Source organism: Solea senegalensis, linkage group LG14 (genome assembly GCF_019176455.1).
Source record: "Solea senegalensis isolate Sse05_10M linkage group LG14, IFAPA_SoseM_1, whole genome shotgun sequence".
NCBI lineage: Eukaryota > Metazoa > Chordata > Actinopteri > Pleuronectiformes > Soleidae > Solea > Solea senegalensis.
The window spans coordinates 15,876,289-15,894,554 of record NC_058034.1 but is presented as its reverse complement, the minus strand read 5'-3'; the positions used below and the strand labels follow the sequence as shown (position 1 = coordinate 15,894,554).

The following is an 18,266-nucleotide window of genomic DNA, read 5'->3' as shown; positions in this document are numbered from 1 at the left end:
GATCCTACTATATCCTTTTCTCTTTTGGTCTGAATTACAGATTTGTGCGTCGAGAGAAGGAACTGGCTGAATCTCGCTTTGAAGTTGCCCATGGTGAGACTTTGCATTATCGTCTGAGGGTGGATCACCTGGAGCGAGAGCTGAAGGAGGTGCAGGACAGCTTGAGTGCTGCAAGGGAGAGAATGCAGGTATGTCTGCTTTCTTTTTGACTCTGACCGTATGTTTAGCAATTTTACTTTAACAAATTGAAATTGCTGCTTTGCAGATATTTGTTAGGCACTTCAATCCTGTCCACTTATTTCACTAATTTTCATCATTATCTATGTAACATTTCGATGTTACTCGGTATGAGACTTAAAAGCTCAGTGATATTTTGATTCAGGTGACATCAAAGACACTGGCTCAGCACGATGAGCTGATGAAGAAGACTGAAACAATGAGCATCCTAATAGAGTCCAACAAAATGCTGAGAGAGGAGATGGACAAGAAAGAGCAGGAACTGCAGCAAATCCAAGCTAAGGTATTGGTTCCATTTTATACAGAATGTAATTTAGTGCTTCTGTTAAATCTGGTGTATACTCCTATAGTATTTCTGTGCCCAATAATAATCTCTATAAATGTGAAAATCTTTTTGGGTTTTATAACTCATGTGCATTTAGGTGCAAAAACTGGAGTCTAACATCCTGCCACAGCAACAGGCCAACTCTGAGTTGAGTGAGAAGAGTGGCATGCTGCAGGCAGAGAAGAAAATATTGGAAGAGGAGATCAAGCGCTGGAAGGCTCGTGCACAGGTGAGTGAAAACACTGAACTGTTCTGTATGCTGATGTAAAAGGCAAGATGTACCCATCATCTTTATAAAAGTACAATGTTCTGCATCGTTTAAGGTCAAGATAAAGTTTAAAGATACATTTTTTTCATGTATTATCTACTGTTTTTCTAGCATTTGGTGAGTCAACAGAAAGATACAGATCCAGAGGAGTATAAGCGTCTGCACTCTGAGAAGGAGGCACATCTGAAACGTATCCAGCAGCTCACTGAGGAGAGTGCCAGACATAAATCAGAAATGACCAGGTTTGGGACAATGAATGTTGCAACCACTGAAATGTTATTGAGGTGTATAACACTATCTTTAACTCTCCAAATCTTTTACTTTCTCTATAGGACCACAACGTCCCTGCAAACTCAGATACAGAGCTTGCGTGACAATATCAGTAAGATGACTGATGAGAAAATTTTGCTAAAAAAAGAACTGGATACTAAGAACCAGGAGCTCCAAGAGAAAATACGAACTATCACTCAAGTCAAAAAGATCGGACGCCGGTACAAGACTCAGTATGATGAACTCAAGGCAGGACATGATAAGGTGAGCACTCGGAAGCCTTTGACGTTAAACCAAAACATGTAAAAAGTGTTTGTTCATTTTTATCTATAATCAAAACTTAACCATCCTCTGTGCTGATTTACGCTTAAATAAGCTCTTGTTCTGAATTTTCTCTAGATGGTAGCTGAAGCTGCAGCAGGTCCTTCCCAAGAAGAGGAGGCACGTCAGGCTTCAGTTCAAGAACTTCAGAGCCTCAGAGATACTCTGAGTCAGGCCGAAGCCAAGACCAAAGAGCTGGAAGGGCAGTTGGAGAACATAAACAAGGTTCAAACCTGATACAATCATGTTTTCCTTAGCGGTCATCTTCATACTCTTTGATCAGCTTTGAAAATCCCATAGCTTTTATATTTTATTTTATATAAAAAATATTATTTTGAAGGGCAGGATCTAGCCATCTTTCATTAATTTAATTCCATCATATATATAAATACTGTCATCATGTCCTAATGGCCCACCACAGGTGGTCACAGAGCGTGAGACTGACGTGCGTAATGCCCAGGAACAGTCCTCCAGGCTACAGACTGAGGTGACCAGGCTGAGGCAGGACTTGCAAGATAAGACTTCTCATGAGGAAACACTGAGGCAACAGATGACCGACAAGGAGGAGAAGACCCGAAAGACCATTATTTTGGCTAAACAGAAGATCGGCCAACTCATGAGTAAGAGGGTGTTCTATAACCACTGAGATGCTGTCTTCTCTTATTGTGGTGTTGACCTCACACCTGACAAATGTCTTTCCAGGCACCAAAGACCAATTGCAGAAGGAAAATGAGGAGCTGAAGCAGCAGCGCGAGGAGCTGGAGGTTCGAGTGAGTGCTCTCAAGTCTCAATATGAGGGCCGCTTAAGTCGGCAGGAGAGAGAACTGAGAGACCTGCGAGGTCAACAAGAGAGACAAGAGCAAAGAGATGAGCCACCTGAGGCCGGTCCGAGCAAGGTGAGTCTGCTTCGATTGTTTACACAGACCAGCAGTTTTAAATCTACCTTAACATTTCCAATTTTGTTGGCTTAAACCAAAGAATACATTGAACTTAAACATCATAGTAACTGTTTCACCATTAGCAATGCCTGGGATTCAAGTTGGACATATTAAATGGATTGGACTGAAGAAGACCAATCTTTCAGTGTAATGACTCCCTGCATCTTGTTGGTGTCCATCTTGATTTCCAGACCCAGGAGCAGCAGAGGAGCACAGAGCAGAGACAGATCAGCTTGAAGACGACTCCAGCTGCAGACAGGGGCAGGTATGACAAAACTTCTGGAACTACTAATTGTTCATATGTTTTCACTGCAGTGAAGCACTGTATCAAAATGAGCATACCATGCTATTCCTGCAGTTCTGTAATGTTACCAGGATGCTTGCTTTGATTTGTCAAAATGTCCCTTTTATTAAGTACACTTTTGTGAAATTACTCATATTCTGATCTTTGTCTCAGTGCTAGCTCTTCTGAACCTCCAACTGCCAACATTAAGCCAACACCTGTAGTCCCTACAACCAGCAAGCAGCCTGTCAACCCGGGTAACAAACCCACTCCAAGAGCAAGTATCAGGCCCATGATCACTCCAGGGACTGTACCCACACCAACACCCACGGCTACAGTCATGCCCACCACGCAGGTGGAGACCCAGGAAGGTATGTTCACCAGCAGCACTTCAGCTAAGACCCAAACCAGCTCAAAGAGGATTGTTCTGAAGAATTAAAGTAAAAATTCAAACCTTTACATTCCCTGAAACAGTATGAATTATGGTTTAACATAATCTGAATCTTGTTTCACTTCCCTAAATATCTCTACAGCCATGCAGTCTACTGAAGGCCCACCAGTGGAGCATGTGACCGTGTACGGCAGTGCCAGCGGTTCGGTGCGCTCTGCCAGCCCCAATGTCCAAACAACTTTAGCTAGCCCCATGTTGACTGTCCAGCAGACCCAGACACAGGCAACAGCATTCGTTCAGCCAACTCAGCAACAAAGCATGAGCCATACAGAACCAGCCAATCAGGAGCCCCCACCTGTGGTCATTGAGGCAACACCCAGTTCTCAAGTGGAATGGCCTTCAACTTCCTCCACCTCATCTGTGTTTGGCACTGGTAAGAAACAAAGCTGTAAATGTTGAAGTAGCTGTAGGTAATAAATGTATTAAGTCATGAAACAGACATATGTCATTAGAGATTAAGAAAACATAATTTGGCTCAGTGGTAGAGCTGCCGGAAGGTTGTGGGTTAGATTCCCGGCTCTGCTAGTCTACTTGCCAATGTGTCCCTCAAGACTATTAACTCCATGTTTACTGCTGCTGGCATCATGAGTGGGTATGAAAGATGTGTAATAGAAAAGGTGCTGTACATGGATGCATTGTATGACTATGAGTGAATGGAAAAAACCGTAGTGTAAGTGCATATAGCAGTTTTCAAGTGTAGTGTAACACTTGAAAACTGCTATATAATTGCTCCATTTACAACTACAATTTAGGTCTGAGTTTATAGCCTGCAAGTTCTGTTAATGTTTATGTTGTGGAGAAGGTGCAAGTGTAGCTCCTCCATGGATTTGTCTTTCAGTTAGTGTGAAATTGGTTCCTCAATCTGCCTGGCAAACTTGAGTCTTGGGGATGAGGGAAAGGGATCAATACTCTCCAATGTTTTTCATTTGGATTGAAGTACCCATTAAGGCATAAGCAAATACCTGGCTCCTTATTTTTTTGTTTGTTTGTAAAAACATTATTTTTGCATACATGTGCATACCTGCTGCTACAGCTCAAAGGCAAAACATCTAGATGCCCATTAATTATTTCCTCAATTATTTGCTTTCCACATTTTTAGGAAGATTTTCTGTTAGAAAGTGGTCTGAATCATAGCCATGTATTCTCAGTTTCAGCAACACCTGGAACGTCTACGATGTCCAAGAGGCCACGAGAGGAGGAGGAGAGCACCACCATGGTCACAGACACGGAGGCGACCCAGGAGGACACGTCCAGGGCTCCCATACCCAAGAAGCTCCGCATCGTCCAGAGAGTGGGTCCAGAGGTGATGGAGGGGGTTACACACAAAACTGGAATATAGTAATTTTTTATTTTAACACATTGGAGTGGCTCTGATTGTCAAGTTCTCTCATCAGGAGGAGGTGCTGGCTGAGGACAGTGCTGAGGCTGACAGTGTGGTGCCAACAGACAGTCAAGATGTTGCAGAAAGCCAGGTTGGCCGTAGAGATAATTAGGAAATTTCTACATTGAAAAATTTAGAATAAATTTTTTTTATTAATATACATCATCTCAAAATATAGTCATTTTTTATGCGACAAAAGAAAACAAGGCAAAATTTAAAGCCTTAAATTACCTGGGGTTATTTCACGCGGTTGAACCTAAAACTGACCCTGGCCTGCCCTGTGGTGTTTCACCACAATGAGTCAGAGCAATAAGAAAAAACTACACTGTTAAGCTCAGTGAAAACGTTACTTCACACACATCTTTACTATTTTGAAAAGAAAAGTAGTAAGAAAATAAAAACAGTTTTAAAAAGTAAGATTCCCCACAATCATTCATGACTAGCAGCTATGCTGGCAGCCTTACAATTATTGCATGTTGTAGCTTTGTGTTTGAAATGATGCTGCCACAAATTAAACAGATGAAGAAGAAATTAATGTGTTAACCCTGGTCTTGCCGATCTGAGCTGAAGCTGATAAAACCTGTGTGCACTGCAGAGTCATTTGACCTGTGAGTGAATGTAGACACTTTCTCACTGGTCAAAAACCCATTTAAACCCACCTTTAAATGGCTACCAGGAATGGGGTCTCATAAAACTGTCATTCTATATCATCTGCAATACTCTTGTTAACCTAATGTTTTTCAGATGGAAAATGCATTTTCAGTTTAGGTTTTAATTTGCCAGATAGAGTATACAGAGTGCAAGCTTTTCCATCTGCTCCTCACTTACTGTGTTACCTGCCTTTACAAAAGCCAACCATATGTTTTCTTTCTGCTGGAAATCTCTAAATCACTCCATTGTCTTTTTTTGACCAAAACTCAGGCACACATTTCTTAAGTTACATACTTACTTGAAAGAGAAGTTCATGATGATCATGCCACAGTGCTGTGATAATTATCTGTTTATACATGTATGGTGCTTTAAGATGTTTAGACCTTCATCTGTAACAAATGTTGTACATGTTTCAGGCAGAGGAATTTTCAGCTCTGGAGGAAGGAGAAGACGGTGCAGCTTCCCAGTCCATGGCAATGGACCAGGAAGTGATGCTGACACAAAGTGATGCCCCGGACCAACTATCACAGGAAGTGATTGTCATAATAACGGACACCGAGAGTGATGAGGACCAGGAAGAGGAAGAAGAAGAGGAAGAAGAGCAGGTAGAGAGTCGTTTAAAGGTGTCCATAAAAAACACCATTTATCAGCAGTCACAGTGGCAGTAATTTACCTTTGCTCGTCATAGGACTACGATGAGGAGGAGGAAGAGGAGGAAGATGAAGAAGAGGATGAAGAGGAGGGGGATGATGAGGAAGACGAGGCAGGAATGGGGGAAGAAGGAGAGGAAAGTAACGAGGGCAGCGGAGATGGCAACGAGGCTTATGAAGAAGACGACACAGAGGTTTGATTACCTGTGAAACATCATGTGCTCTTGGTTACAACGCTGACCTTGTATTCATGCTCGCCCACATGTGCTCTCACATGTAGCAACCACGTTAACCCTTCCCACGCTTTCAGTCAGAGTTGTTGTACATGTCCCTTCCAGCTCACACATTCAGTTTTTCCACACCGTCTCGTTTAACTGCAACTTGAATCTTAGCCTGTGATGTAACGTTCTGTCTGTGTGAGCTGTGTGTGTGTTTACCTTTTCACCCTGGTCATGGTTGCACGTGTTGTGTGGGATGAGACAGTGTCTGCAAAGTCCATTTCACAGCTTTTATCCTGTAATCACACGTCATGTCTTTTGAACTGACATCCAAATAATATTATAGTAGGCACATACTGCAACAGCTGCAACAATGAGTTTCTTACAAAGCAGGAGAACATAATCTGAATTTATCTGTCTACAAAATTATGACGAGACATTTTAGTAGCATGTTTTTGCTCTTTTCTCACAATTTTTAACTGCACTTGTGGGTTTGTGTGTTTTACACCAAATTTCCCTACATTATTTCCTTTTATTCCTTGCCTTCTCAGGGAGCTGATGTAACAGACCCTGGCACAGAGACGGAGGAGAGTTTGGGGGCGTCCGACTCCACCCAGAGGCCCGCAGATTCCCAGACACCCAGCCGTAAGATCCAGGAAACCCTGTCAAATACGCATATGTACACCCACCTCAAACTCACCACATACGCATAAGCTGTCCCGCCATCCAATTACATATCTGACACTTGACACGATGATTGGGAAAACGTGTAATAAGTTGTCATCTGACTAAAAAGAAAAGCAGCACAACTGTTCATTTTTATGAAGACAACATTACTTTGAAGTGAAACAAATGACCCGAGTCAATTTTTCTCATTTTATACGCTGGGATCTTAAATGTATTGACAAAAAATACAGAGTTGATTAGGATTTGCTCTTTTTCATAAATTTATTTCATTGTGTAGAAAGTTACACAAACATCTGCGCTAAAATAGTAAAAACCACATAACTAATAATTGTAGAAAGCAGCTAAAATAATCCTCTACGGACTGAAAAAAGGGTCTGAAGATACAGCTTTAAAAATCTACTATTATTATTATCTTATTGGATCAATCCAATATAAACAAAAAAACACCAACTACTTCTGACTGCATGTCCCTCCCCCCCCTTTAAACTTCAATAAATCACTTAAAAATCATATTTATATAACATTTTGCATTAAAAATGATGTGTAGTTTTATCAGTAGTTTTGATCATGTGTTATATGCGTCGTTTCATACTCATCATAACTTATTTGAGCCTTTTTCTTAAACTTTTAGTTGAGAGCAGCTCAATGGAGGCCTTTTCTACAGAACAACCCATCTCAAGCTCTGGCACACGCATGCCCCAGTCTCCACGGAGACCAACACACCAGCTACCCCCCCGCCTGAACATCCACCCTGCCCAGACGTCCGAACTGGGACCACCTGCTCAGGTTCAGGTATGAAGAATGAGTAAATTGTTACCATTAATAAGAAAGAAATCGGTGGAATAAATTAAGAGACTAAATGGATAATGATGATAACTCCTTCAGGGTACAGTAGGGTAATAATAGCCCTAATATGACCTATAACAAAAAGTTTTTGTTATGTCTACATTTACAGAGAATCCCTGTACGTCGTCAGTCAGTGGGGCGAGTCCCTCAGCTCGCTCCTGGAGTGTCGGTCAGTGCTGTAAGTCTCATCTACGATATGAGAACGTCTCATACTTGACAGTCAGGCATCAGAGTTCATTGTGAAAGTTTTACTGTGTTTCCATCCAACACTTTTCCACTATCTGTTCTTCTGCAGCAGCACTACTTTGATGATGATGACAGAATGGTTCCCAGCAATCCCACTCTGGGGGTATCACACCGCGATGGGTCTGACCAGGCCATACAGTAAGTCTCACAGAAACATAAAATATTTCATGATTATTTGTAACATTTCATGGCATTAAATAACTGAGTTTTGTTTTTGCATCAGTTCTCCCCAAGTAGCTGGAGTGCCTCGCTTTCGCTTTGGTCCTTCAGATGATGTTCCCCAGACCAGCTCCTCTTCACACTCTGATCTGGGACAACTTGCATCACAAGGAGGTACTCCACCACCATTTTACTCTAAAATGCCATTAAACAGCCCTTCCCTTCATTCCAAAACACCATATGTTTTTGTATATATATATGCATATATGTACATATATGTATGTATATATGTGTGTGTATATATATGTATATGTGTATGTGTATGTATATATATATATATATATGTATATGTGTATGTGTATATATATATGTGTGTATATACATATATGTGTATATATATATATATACATATATGTGTATAAAAAAACCTGTTTAAGCAAATAAATTCTTGTCTTCAGGTCTTGGAATGTATGAAAGTCCTTTGTTTCTAGGATCTCATGAAGACGACTCTGGTGGACGCAGCGTTCCCACCACACCACTACAAGTTTCAGCACCAGGTATATGCACATTTTTGTCTTTTTCGGTGCCATCATTTAACCTCCACGCCCCAGCTCCATTGCTGTTCCTGGAAACACTTGGTTCACTGAGATGTGGTCGTATTATCAGGTGCTAAAAACCAGTAACTAGAATCAGTATGTTGATTTTTATGTTTTTACTCCCAGTGACGGTCTTCTCAGAAGTGGCTCAGTCTGACACCACTGAACACGCCTCCCAGTCTGTTCCCATGGTGAGCACGTCCACACCAGGGCTGGTGGTGCCAGGAGCAGCCACTACAGGGGAGGAGAGAGATGATGTCCTCCTGGAGCCTGACACTGATAGGTGAAACTCATTCCTCTCCACTTATTGTCAGTCCTTGTTTGTTTCTAGAGCTCTAGCATGTGACTACAGTTTTGAGTGTCTGAAGATCCCAGATATTTGCCATCCTCATCTGAAATTGGACCATCTCTTTATTTGCTTCCACTGTTAAGAATTAAAAAAACGAAGTGATATTCTTGTATTATTCTGTTCACAGGTTATTATGAGACTGCGTGACCACATGGTTTTCTGTGTTTGTAACAGGCCCAGTGCTGAAGTGTCCGTGGATCCAGTGATATCTCAGACAGATGTGGAGGAGCCAAGTCAGCCGTCTGACAAGGCCAGCCTCCCCTCCACCAGCCAGGAGCCGTCCTCCAGCTCTGCAGGTACAGTGCAGCTGAAATTTGTCATGTGATGCGAGTTAACTTGTGTATCTCAAGTGTTCAGTTCTGACTGCCACACGACATCTTTCCAGATACTAGCACCGCTCCACATAAACCCTCCAGACCTGGACCCAGCAGACAGCTGCAACGCTGGCCAGAGAGTCGTGGCGGACGCATGAAGAGAGGAGGTAACGTGTTCAACAGTATACACACCTGACTGGATATTTATGGAGAATGAATTTATACAGAATACATTCAGCTGTGTGCTGCACAGTAGAGTGGTGGGGAAAATGGCTACATGTTGCTTCAGGATCATCAACAAATGATATTAGACAAATGTAGTGTAGACATTTGCTTATGAAAGTAATATTGTAACCGTACTGATGGTTGAACCTAATTATGTTTAGTTTAATCTTATGTAAAGGAAGGACAAAATGATCACTTCAACAACAGCAAAAATTCAAAAATCAACAACAAAATGTCCTTTGTTTGAAACAAATTTCCAGTCAAAAATGAAATGATATAACTTGCATAAAGCATATTAAACTGATCTTTTTGTCGGATGCTACATAATTATTGCAGTGCAGCATGTTTTTGACAGCTATACATATATATGTGCTGTTTCTTTGCATTAAAGCATTCTTTGATTAATGAACAAGAGCCTCAATATGCACTCAAATCAGGGTACAGCTTTTGTTTTATTTTAATTACAATTCATAGTATTTAATACTGCATTATTCATTTTAAATATAGACTACAACATACAGCGAAAATGAGGAAAAACACATTTTTGATTATATTACATGTTTTTTTTACAGCCATGAAATGGACATTTTTCATCAGTAAAATGGGCTTTGTTTTTTTTTTCATATCATCAGGTCAGGCATTTCCTTCTCGGGGCGTTCATGGGAGACGCTTTGCCAGATGAAGCAGGAATCAGAAAACACCACACATCTGTTTCCAGACTCCCTCAGTTTTCATACCTGTTCACTTGTTTTTGTTTTTAAAAGTATCTTTTGTAACTGGTCCATGCTGAAGCCATGTGTTTTATGACAAATGTAATAAACATTTAAAATGATGAGGGAGTTAGTGTAAAAAAAAAAAAAGGAATTATTTCTTTGAACATTTGAACAAGCTGTTGCTCTGAGGTGACGTGTTGACTTTAGGAGCAGCAATGACGGGACGTTCCCCATCCATCCTGACGTTGTAGGACTTGGCTGTATTTAAAGAAAAAAAAAAGAAAGCAGAATGGATATTAGATGAATTCAGTGAGGACTGAATTACCTGAGGACATTTTGGATGTTTTTTTACACCAATTGCCAGTTATGCCATGAAACTCAAAACACCTTCAAACACTAGCGCATTAACTCTAACAGCTTTTGGCCACAGCAGGATCTGAATTTAAAGACCTGTAATGTGTCTGGAATTATAGAAAAGACCAGACAGTTGACGCCCATGACGCTTTTAAACTGTAAAATATTTACTGGGTGATTACAGGATTCTTCAAACTGCAAGTGCCATTATTGAAAGTGAACCTTTCTTGTGGTTCTGCCACAATAAACTTTTTAAATAATCGAACACCACCCTCAATGACATTTACATCTGTCTAATGCCCCGCCCACCCCTAACAGAGACACTGTCTGTCAGGTCTTTTCACACATGACGTGCATGAGCTTAACAGATAACTTGCACAGACAAACGATGAAATATTGTTCTGATGATTTGTAATCAGAGGAATGACGGGTGTCTGCCCCTACAGAAAAGGAAATTAGGAACCACTATCTTACATCTTGAGAAGACGTAGTACTTGTATCCATCTGGTTCTGTGGTACTGGGGACAGACACAGCAGCTGTGACAGTGGTGGGGAAGCCTCTCCATGAAGTCCTGATGTTGATGGGTGTGCCTAAAAGAGACACTGGAAAAAACACATACAATGAAGGGAGGAAACCACAGTGCATGTCCTGTTGTTTTCCTCACTTGAAGTGTTTTAACATTAAACAAAGAGGCTGCCTGTTTCCACATATTATAAATGACTACATTAGTTACAGGATGGACCTTTCTGCCAGACTCACCCCAACAAAAGCGTGATTCACTTTTTCAGAGAACTCTGTGTACTATAACAAAATAAACACCAAAAGCCACAGCTGTCCTAAATTAACAGCATTGGCAAATATCAAAAATCATAATCATAATCATAATTTTTTATGTTTCTCTCATGGTTAATACACCAGTATGAAGAAGTAGAACTATTATTGTTATTCATATTATTTACTGTTTACCAAAAAGAAAAATCAGAAGCACATTATTTCTTGATTTAGATGTCAATATTATGCTTGATTCATTTCTGACTTCTCAGTGAACCAGCTCAGATCTGGGTATAAATAGGTGAATTCAGCCAAATAAATACATTTAAGTTTTTGAAAGATTTCTTAAATATTTGTTTTCTCATTTTTTATGACCAGTGGCCTAATATATTTGTGTAGCACTAACAATGTGTGGTTAACCCTGCTCAGCAAACACATTTATACAAGATCAGAAAACTAAACTATCATGTAACACAAACTACAGAATGAATCTTTAATTGTTGTTGCACCTGCTTGTCGAGCCATTCGATTGCGCACAGTGTAAACTGCGTACTGGACTTTTCTGCCACATGTTGGACTGGTGCCAAACTGGTATGAATACCTCTGGACAAGTCCACCTTGGATAAAAAACAATCAAATGTCAGTATCTCACAAAGTCATTAACAACAAAACGCAGTGTCATGCAGTATGTAATAATAATAATAATAACAATAATAATAAAACGTGCCGAAAAAGGGAAAATTAACAGTGGGAATATAATTTTTTATGAAGCTTGTAGGAGGAGCTGGAACCAATCACAGCTGCCGTAGGGGTAAAAAGCAGGGTACATCCTGGACAGGTCAATTTAGATTGTCTAGTTACCAAAGTACTCTTTCTGCATGTGTTTGAACTGTGAGAGGAAGTCAGATTCCCCAGAGAAAACCTAACATCCAGACTCCTTCAGTAGAAATATTGAAACATCAAAGCTAGTCATGTTTGCTGAATAAGCGGAGTATTATTCACCTCTCTTGAAGAAATAGACCGACTCTCTCCTCTTCTTGTGCTCAGGCACAGACAGAGCTGCTGTCACGTGACCCCGAAGCCCATCAAAGCCTGTTTCAATGACTTTAGGATAATCAGGGTCCAAAACATCGTTTTCAAACCTCCAGTACCGGGATCCCTGCAAACAGCACAAATTAGCACAAGCCAAAATATAGAACCTCAGCTAAGCAACAGGTTTGCAGCAGCAGAAATCCATCCAGACACGGACGCAAAAAGATCACACCCATTAAATACTGTTAGAATTCGTCCAGATCAGTGATTTTTACCTTGAAAATATATGTTTTGCCCTGGCAGTTGCAGCGGGTGAAGGCGGTGTCAATAGGGGAGGGGACACCCCATACTTGTGTGATAGCTCTGGCCGGACCTGGCTCCCTGTTTCTGTTCAGGAACCAGAAGTAGTGCCCTGTTTGAACAGAAAAATAAGCAAGTAACATAACTACAAAAGGGGTTTTCCATTATCAGAGAGGTTCATCCAAAGCAGGGATCATTCAACACTCATGACGTCACAGTAATGTAACTGTTTATTGGGTTAAAGTTGGTGTGCTTTCTCAAAATACAATGAAACTTTATTAAAATAGTGAATCAATTGAACTTTTAATAGGTGCAGTATATACTGTGACTGCTGTGGCACACTCAAAAAAGTGGGCTCACTTTACAAGACTGACAAGGTTACACGGGTCACACTGTTCTGGACGGTTCCACATTAAGCGGGTTTACTGGTTACAGGTGCACGTATGAAACCTGGGTATAAAAGGTTTTGTCTTTGCACACAAGGTTGGGTCATTTGCTCACCATTTCTGTGCCACACGCTATGACAGAATTCATCACTAACCTCTGAAAACCACCACTGTACCGTTCCTCAGTGTGGTAACTGCACCGACCGGCCGCCCACTGCACAGGTTTGAGTCGTTACTGTCATCTGGGGGAAAAGAAAGACGCATTAATGAGGAAAACATCTGTTCAGGCAAAGAAAAAGTGACACCAAAAAGCCTTTTTTTCCCAGAAGCTCCTTTTTTTTGGTCTTTTTCTTTGTCTATTTCTCTGTAAAAGAAACTAAAGGTCTCTTTGTCGTCTTTAAATCCACGCCAAACTGATTCCTAGAAAGACGTTTTGAAGCCATGTATATTTTTTCACCTCTTTGATCAGATTTCTCACCTGCTTGGTAGCCTCTTGAATCATCTATATTTAGAGTGTGTGCAGTGACCAGGGGCTTATTCTCTGGTTTAACCTCAGTTGGTTTAGTTGGAGGCGGATTGTACGGGTCAGGTTTGGTCTGTGGTTTTGACGTGGTTTTGTCAGATGCTTGTGGCTCAGTGTGGTCTGGTGTGACGTTCAGTGGGTCATCGGTGGACACGTGTGGTGTAACGTCTGAAACGTCTGTAGCATCATGCTGTGCTGCAGCTGAAGAGGAGGGAACACGAGTCGTCAGGGCATCGAGGTCTGAAACTGGCTCCTCTGGAGAAACAGTGGAGGAGGGGTGTTCAGCGTCGGCCAGAACAGAGAGAGCGCTTGCTGTGGTGTCTTCTGAGATGTTCTCAGTGACATGATGTTCAGGGTTTGAGGTGGTTGCATCTGGGATGGATGTCAAGTCCTGCGTTGACGAGGCAGGGATGCTAGTAACCGGAGACGTATCCTGCTCAGTGTTGTCTGGTGTGGCTCCTGTAGATGGGTTTGAGGTGGTTGCATCCGAGTTGGAGGTCAAGTCCTGTGTTGACGAGGCAGAGATGCTGGTGTCCTGCTCAGTGTTGTCTTGTGTGGCTCCTGTAGATGGTGACGTGTTGATGGGTGGTGTTGTAACATCTGGTGTATCAGAGGAGGCTTCATTTGGGTTTGTCTTCTGCGTCTCAGCAACAAAGTCATCCTGGGGTTGTGCTGTTGTCGGCACATTTGTTTCTGGACTGCTGGCTGTAGTAGGAGAAACCTGTGTTTGGGCAAAGGAGGTCACAGGAGGCTGGGAAGTGATGTGGTCAGCTGCAGTTGTGGACTCAGGAGAGGTTGTTCCTGCGCTGGTTGAGATGAGAGGATCACTGACATCTGGAGGTGCTACGAAACAAAATGGATTGAGATTATTATAATGGTCCTGTGTGTAGACAATGTTTGTTTCTGACATCACGTACCTGTGCTCAGAGCGGTGGAGGTGCTGTCATCAGCCTGCGTTGGTGTCATCTCTGTCTGAGTAAAACCAGTCCCTGTCTCTGGACTGAACTCCAGAGTGTTTGGTTCCAGTGTTGGATCAGTGGTCTCTTGAACCAGCAGCTCAGCGGTGGATAATCCAAACCCACTGGTGCTGTCAGGGAACGGATTCGCCTCCTCCAGTCCACTGTTGGAGAAGTCGTCATTTGGAAGAATCTGGCCGATCACGTCTACAGAGTGTGACAAGTGTGATCAGGTGTGTATCAGAACCCACGGAAATCCACTGGAAAAACAGCTCAGCTAGATCTATGAAGATCTAGATTTAATAATTAACTACCAATTTATTCACCAACCATTTTGATGATCAGTTTCATTGATCATGGTCTTTTTGTTTTTCGTATAAAGCGTCAGTACATTTGGATTATTCACTCCACAGTAGAATACGAGAGTAAAACAACATATTTCCACAGATTAATCAGTGAAGAAAATAATATTTAATTGCAGTAACTTATTAGTAATGAGTAATATATTTTTTCTTTTTAATTTATTTCATTATTTGCCTATGAAGTAACCTTGGCAAGCAATTTTTGCATATGAAAAATACTGGTCAAAATCACCAGATCGAATATAAAATGTAAGATAAAAATGTAATACAATCCAATATATCGCATGCTTCACGATCAGCAAAAGCATTTTAGCTGAGTCATGTTTGGACTGTTTTATTTTGGGAGAACAACATTTGTTACACAGTTAGAGAATTACGTCTTTGAAATGACAGAGCACAAATGTGTTCATAGTTCATAAATGGTCTAAAATGACTGTAACGATACCGATAACTAATGTCGGTATCAGAAAATACTCAAGTTTGTGGTGTCGTATCGGACACAAGAAAGTGGTAACACCCCATCCCAATTTGAGACCTGTGAGGTAAAATAAGACTGTGTCTGGTGTCTAATTTAAGACAGATTTACTAAAATGTTAGTTTGCCTTTAGAAGAAATGATGTTAAGGTATAAATTCTTAAAGGCAGCTTAATTGAGGAAAAAGTCATTTTAACTTTCTTAATTCAGGTGAGGCACATTAACTACTAACAAACTACTTTTAAAATGTGCATTGTTTAACACAAACATTCTCCCTCCAAACTATCACACTAATTTGTCCTGTTGTTTTGTTTTTCCACATGTGCATCACTCAGACTATGACTTTCCTCATGGAAATATCACAGCACGTCTTCCTCCTGAGTAAAAAAGAAAGTGTCAAGGATGCACGACTCCACCCATCGAACTGTTCCAACTCCTGAATTAAAACGCTCTGTCACTGGTTTTTTGGCTGCATTTTGTGCTTTCCTCTCTTGTGAGTGAGTGAGTGAGTGAGCGAGCCTGTGCCCGGAACCCTCCCACACACCCATGACACATGGTTGTGTCCTTGTGTTTCCTTTGGCCAGAGACACAAACACTCTTGGCTTGTTCTGCTGAGACTTGACCTTCAAAGAAAACCACAGTGACAGAGCTGCAGTGTCGTGGTCGGCAGTTTCAGCCCCTTAATTTATTACCTTGCGGTTATTTAATGTTTGTTTCATACATTTTTAAAGCGTCCTTGACTAGATTTCAAACATTCAAACAGTCACCTGTATCGCTTCCCTCGCTGACTGCAAAATGCTGCTCTTCAGCTTCACTCAGATTTGACTCTGGGAGAATAGAGCAACGTTAGAGAATTAATACTGAGGGAATCACATTTCCCTTAAATCCCAAAAATACTGAATATGCATTAGGAATCCAACCTGTTGGCCAGAAGAAAAAAAAAATACCTTTGGGTTTGTTATTGTTTACATTATCACATGAACCAGTCTTCACTGGTGCTGTTGCACTGGCTGCTCCACTGATTTCTTCTGTAGTAATTATCGAGACAGGAAAATATTAATGACACATTTTGAACCAGTGTATTTGGCGCAGGTGACTGCATGCTTTACATGCCACTGCAGATGATGGTGGACATGCAGGTTACCATGTCACTTTACTTCCTTACAGTTCACCCATCATGCGTGAGCATTACTGATCCCAACTGCATGATGTTTAGCATGCAAACGTCACAAGATGACATCGACGGCAACACGATGGATGAACGCTCAAGTTAAACGTGTTATGATGGTTTGATGATTGTCAGACTGTGAAGGGAATGTGTGGACATTAAGGTGTCGACAATTACACACACAAAATCACACTGAGCTTGTTGGACGAGCCTTACCCTCGGCATCACAGTGGGACTTGTAATCTGGGCAACACTGTTTGTATTTGACGCAATCCATGTCGCAGTTACACAGGCGACCTCTCCTGAAGGTCTCTCCACAACGACCTTTACACGAGTTTCCTGTTGCACACAGATATCGTAGGGTTCAGCTCAAACATGCAGCCATGTGCTTCTACTCACATGATTTCAGACAGTACATAATTAACCCTAATAGTTCACAATATAATAACATATTATACATGTAGGTGCGGCTTTAACAGGAAAACTCCTCTTTTCCCAGGTGTGGTTTTACAGTTAAATACATATTTGTACTGAGAGGTTACACTAAAACAGTATTTAAACAAAATCACAGTAATATATGGCACAGTTGTGAAGTCACTGCAAACAACTATTCATTTACAGTAATTTACTATCAAATAATAGAGAAACCTTCTGTTTCTAGGGGGGTAGGGATGCACAATATTGGACTTCATGATACATACTCATGGACGTGGATATGCATCTTCATTGAGCAAAATAGATAAATGTAAAACAAAATAGTTGTAGAGGGTGCAGCATAAAAAATCAAGGTGATAGCAGCTTATTTAACCTACTATTGTCGTCATTAGCCATCTCAGCAGATCTCCGATAATCATTTTTAAAGCCAATATCTTTCGATATGGACATTGTGCCGATAATATCATGCATTTCTAGTATCTAGTACACAGTAATTTACTGTAAATATACATGCATGCATTTGTGTACATGTGTACATTTACATTACTATAGATGTGGATGAAGAGAGAAAAGCCTCACTTGTGGTGCACTGGGACTCGTAGTCTTTGCAGCATTCTCCATATGACAGGCAGTTGTAATCACACTGGCACATGTAACCTCTGTAGTACTCGGCACCACATCGGCCTCTGCAGCTCGCTGTTGATTATACACGGGAAATTATACACTGTTTTTGTTTTGTTTTTAAATGTCAGACAGAGACAGGATATAGAATATAAGAATATAAGAAAGTAAATCCACACCAGAAGAGTATAAGGGTCACACGTAAAACATTATAATCATAACAGTTTAATTAATAAAATAAATCAGAACTCTGAGAAAAAAAAAACTAATCTCAGAATTCTGACTTTAATCTCAGAACAATTATGACTTTAATCTCAGAACAATTATGACTTTAATGACAGAATACAATTATGATTTTTTTCTCAAAATGTTGACTTTAATCGCAGAATACACTTTTTCCTCAGAATTCTGACATTAATCTCAGAATTCATGCTGTTTTACTTGTTTTAAATGTGGCCCTAATACTCAATAAAAAATATATAAAATCATTAACAGAGTAAACATGACCTGAGATGTGTACATGCTCAACAAAAACACCAGGAAAGTCCTTTCAACAACATCTTGTTGCATTAAGGAAACACCATTAGAAATCTATTTTGGCAAAAATTTGTCTCATGAAGTGTTGAAATAAATAAATGATACTCACTTTGAGCAGCACTCAATGTCAAGGCACATGCCAAGAAAAAGCTAGCACAAAGTACTGTGGGAGACATCTGAAAAAGAGAAGAGCACAGGGCAGATTTAGTATGTTCAAG

At 40.8% G+C, this 18,266-nt stretch overlaps 2 protein-coding genes across 3 annotated transcripts in view; one reads left to right on the top strand and one right to left on the bottom strand.

Moving 5' to 3' along the window:
- Positions 1-10,247, top strand: part of tprb (translocated promoter region b, nuclear basket protein) — a 20,547-nt gene extending 10,300 nt beyond the window's left edge. The window contains exons 27-51 of one of the 2 annotated variants that reach the window (XM_044043733.1): positions 41-188; positions 383-520; positions 660-791; positions 942-1,072; positions 1,163-1,364; positions 1,500-1,646; positions 1,843-2,041; positions 2,124-2,317; positions 2,551-2,624; positions 2,817-3,013; positions 3,176-3,466; positions 4,242-4,396; positions 4,488-4,565; positions 5,542-5,730; positions 5,814-5,969; positions 6,545-6,638; positions 7,312-7,472; positions 7,636-7,704; positions 7,822-7,910; positions 7,996-8,105; positions 8,423-8,488; positions 8,654-8,810; positions 9,051-9,172; positions 9,262-9,357; positions 10,048-10,247. In XM_044043733.1, the coding sequence (XP_043899668.1) occupies positions 41-188; positions 383-520; positions 660-791; positions 942-1,072; positions 1,163-1,364; positions 1,500-1,646; positions 1,843-2,041; positions 2,124-2,317; positions 2,551-2,624; positions 2,817-3,013; positions 3,176-3,466; positions 4,242-4,396; positions 4,488-4,565; positions 5,542-5,730; positions 5,814-5,969; positions 6,545-6,638; positions 7,312-7,472; positions 7,636-7,704; positions 7,822-7,910; positions 7,996-8,105; positions 8,423-8,488; positions 8,654-8,810; positions 9,051-9,172; positions 9,262-9,357; positions 10,048-10,097 (3,445 nt within the window). In that variant the 3' untranslated portion in view covers positions 10,098-10,247. Of the gene's footprint in view, positions 1-40; positions 189-382; positions 521-659; positions 792-941; positions 1,073-1,162; positions 1,365-1,499; positions 1,647-1,842; positions 2,042-2,123; positions 2,318-2,550; positions 2,625-2,816; positions 3,014-3,175; positions 3,467-4,241; positions 4,397-4,487; positions 4,566-5,541; positions 5,731-5,813; positions 5,970-6,544; positions 6,639-7,311; positions 7,473-7,635; positions 7,705-7,821; positions 7,911-7,995; positions 8,106-8,389; positions 8,489-8,653; positions 8,811-9,050; positions 9,173-9,261; positions 9,358-10,047 lie in introns of both variants that reach the window. The other variant, XM_044043732.1, reaches the window with a different exon arrangement.
- Positions 10,068-18,266, bottom strand: prg4b (proteoglycan 4b). Its single transcript, XM_044043734.1, has 12 exons — positions 18,158-18,266; positions 17,470-17,586; positions 16,672-16,794; positions 16,055-16,114; positions 14,413-14,658; positions 13,451-14,338; positions 13,128-13,214; positions 12,562-12,698; positions 12,257-12,413; positions 11,764-11,871; positions 10,957-11,085; positions 10,068-10,386 (listed from the first exon to the last, which is right to left on the bottom strand). Exons 1-12 carry the CDS (start codon positions 18,222-18,224, stop codon positions 10,280-10,282), a joined length of 2,226 nt encoding a protein of 741 aa, XP_043899669.1. The 5' UTR covers positions 18,225-18,266; the 3' UTR covers positions 10,068-10,279.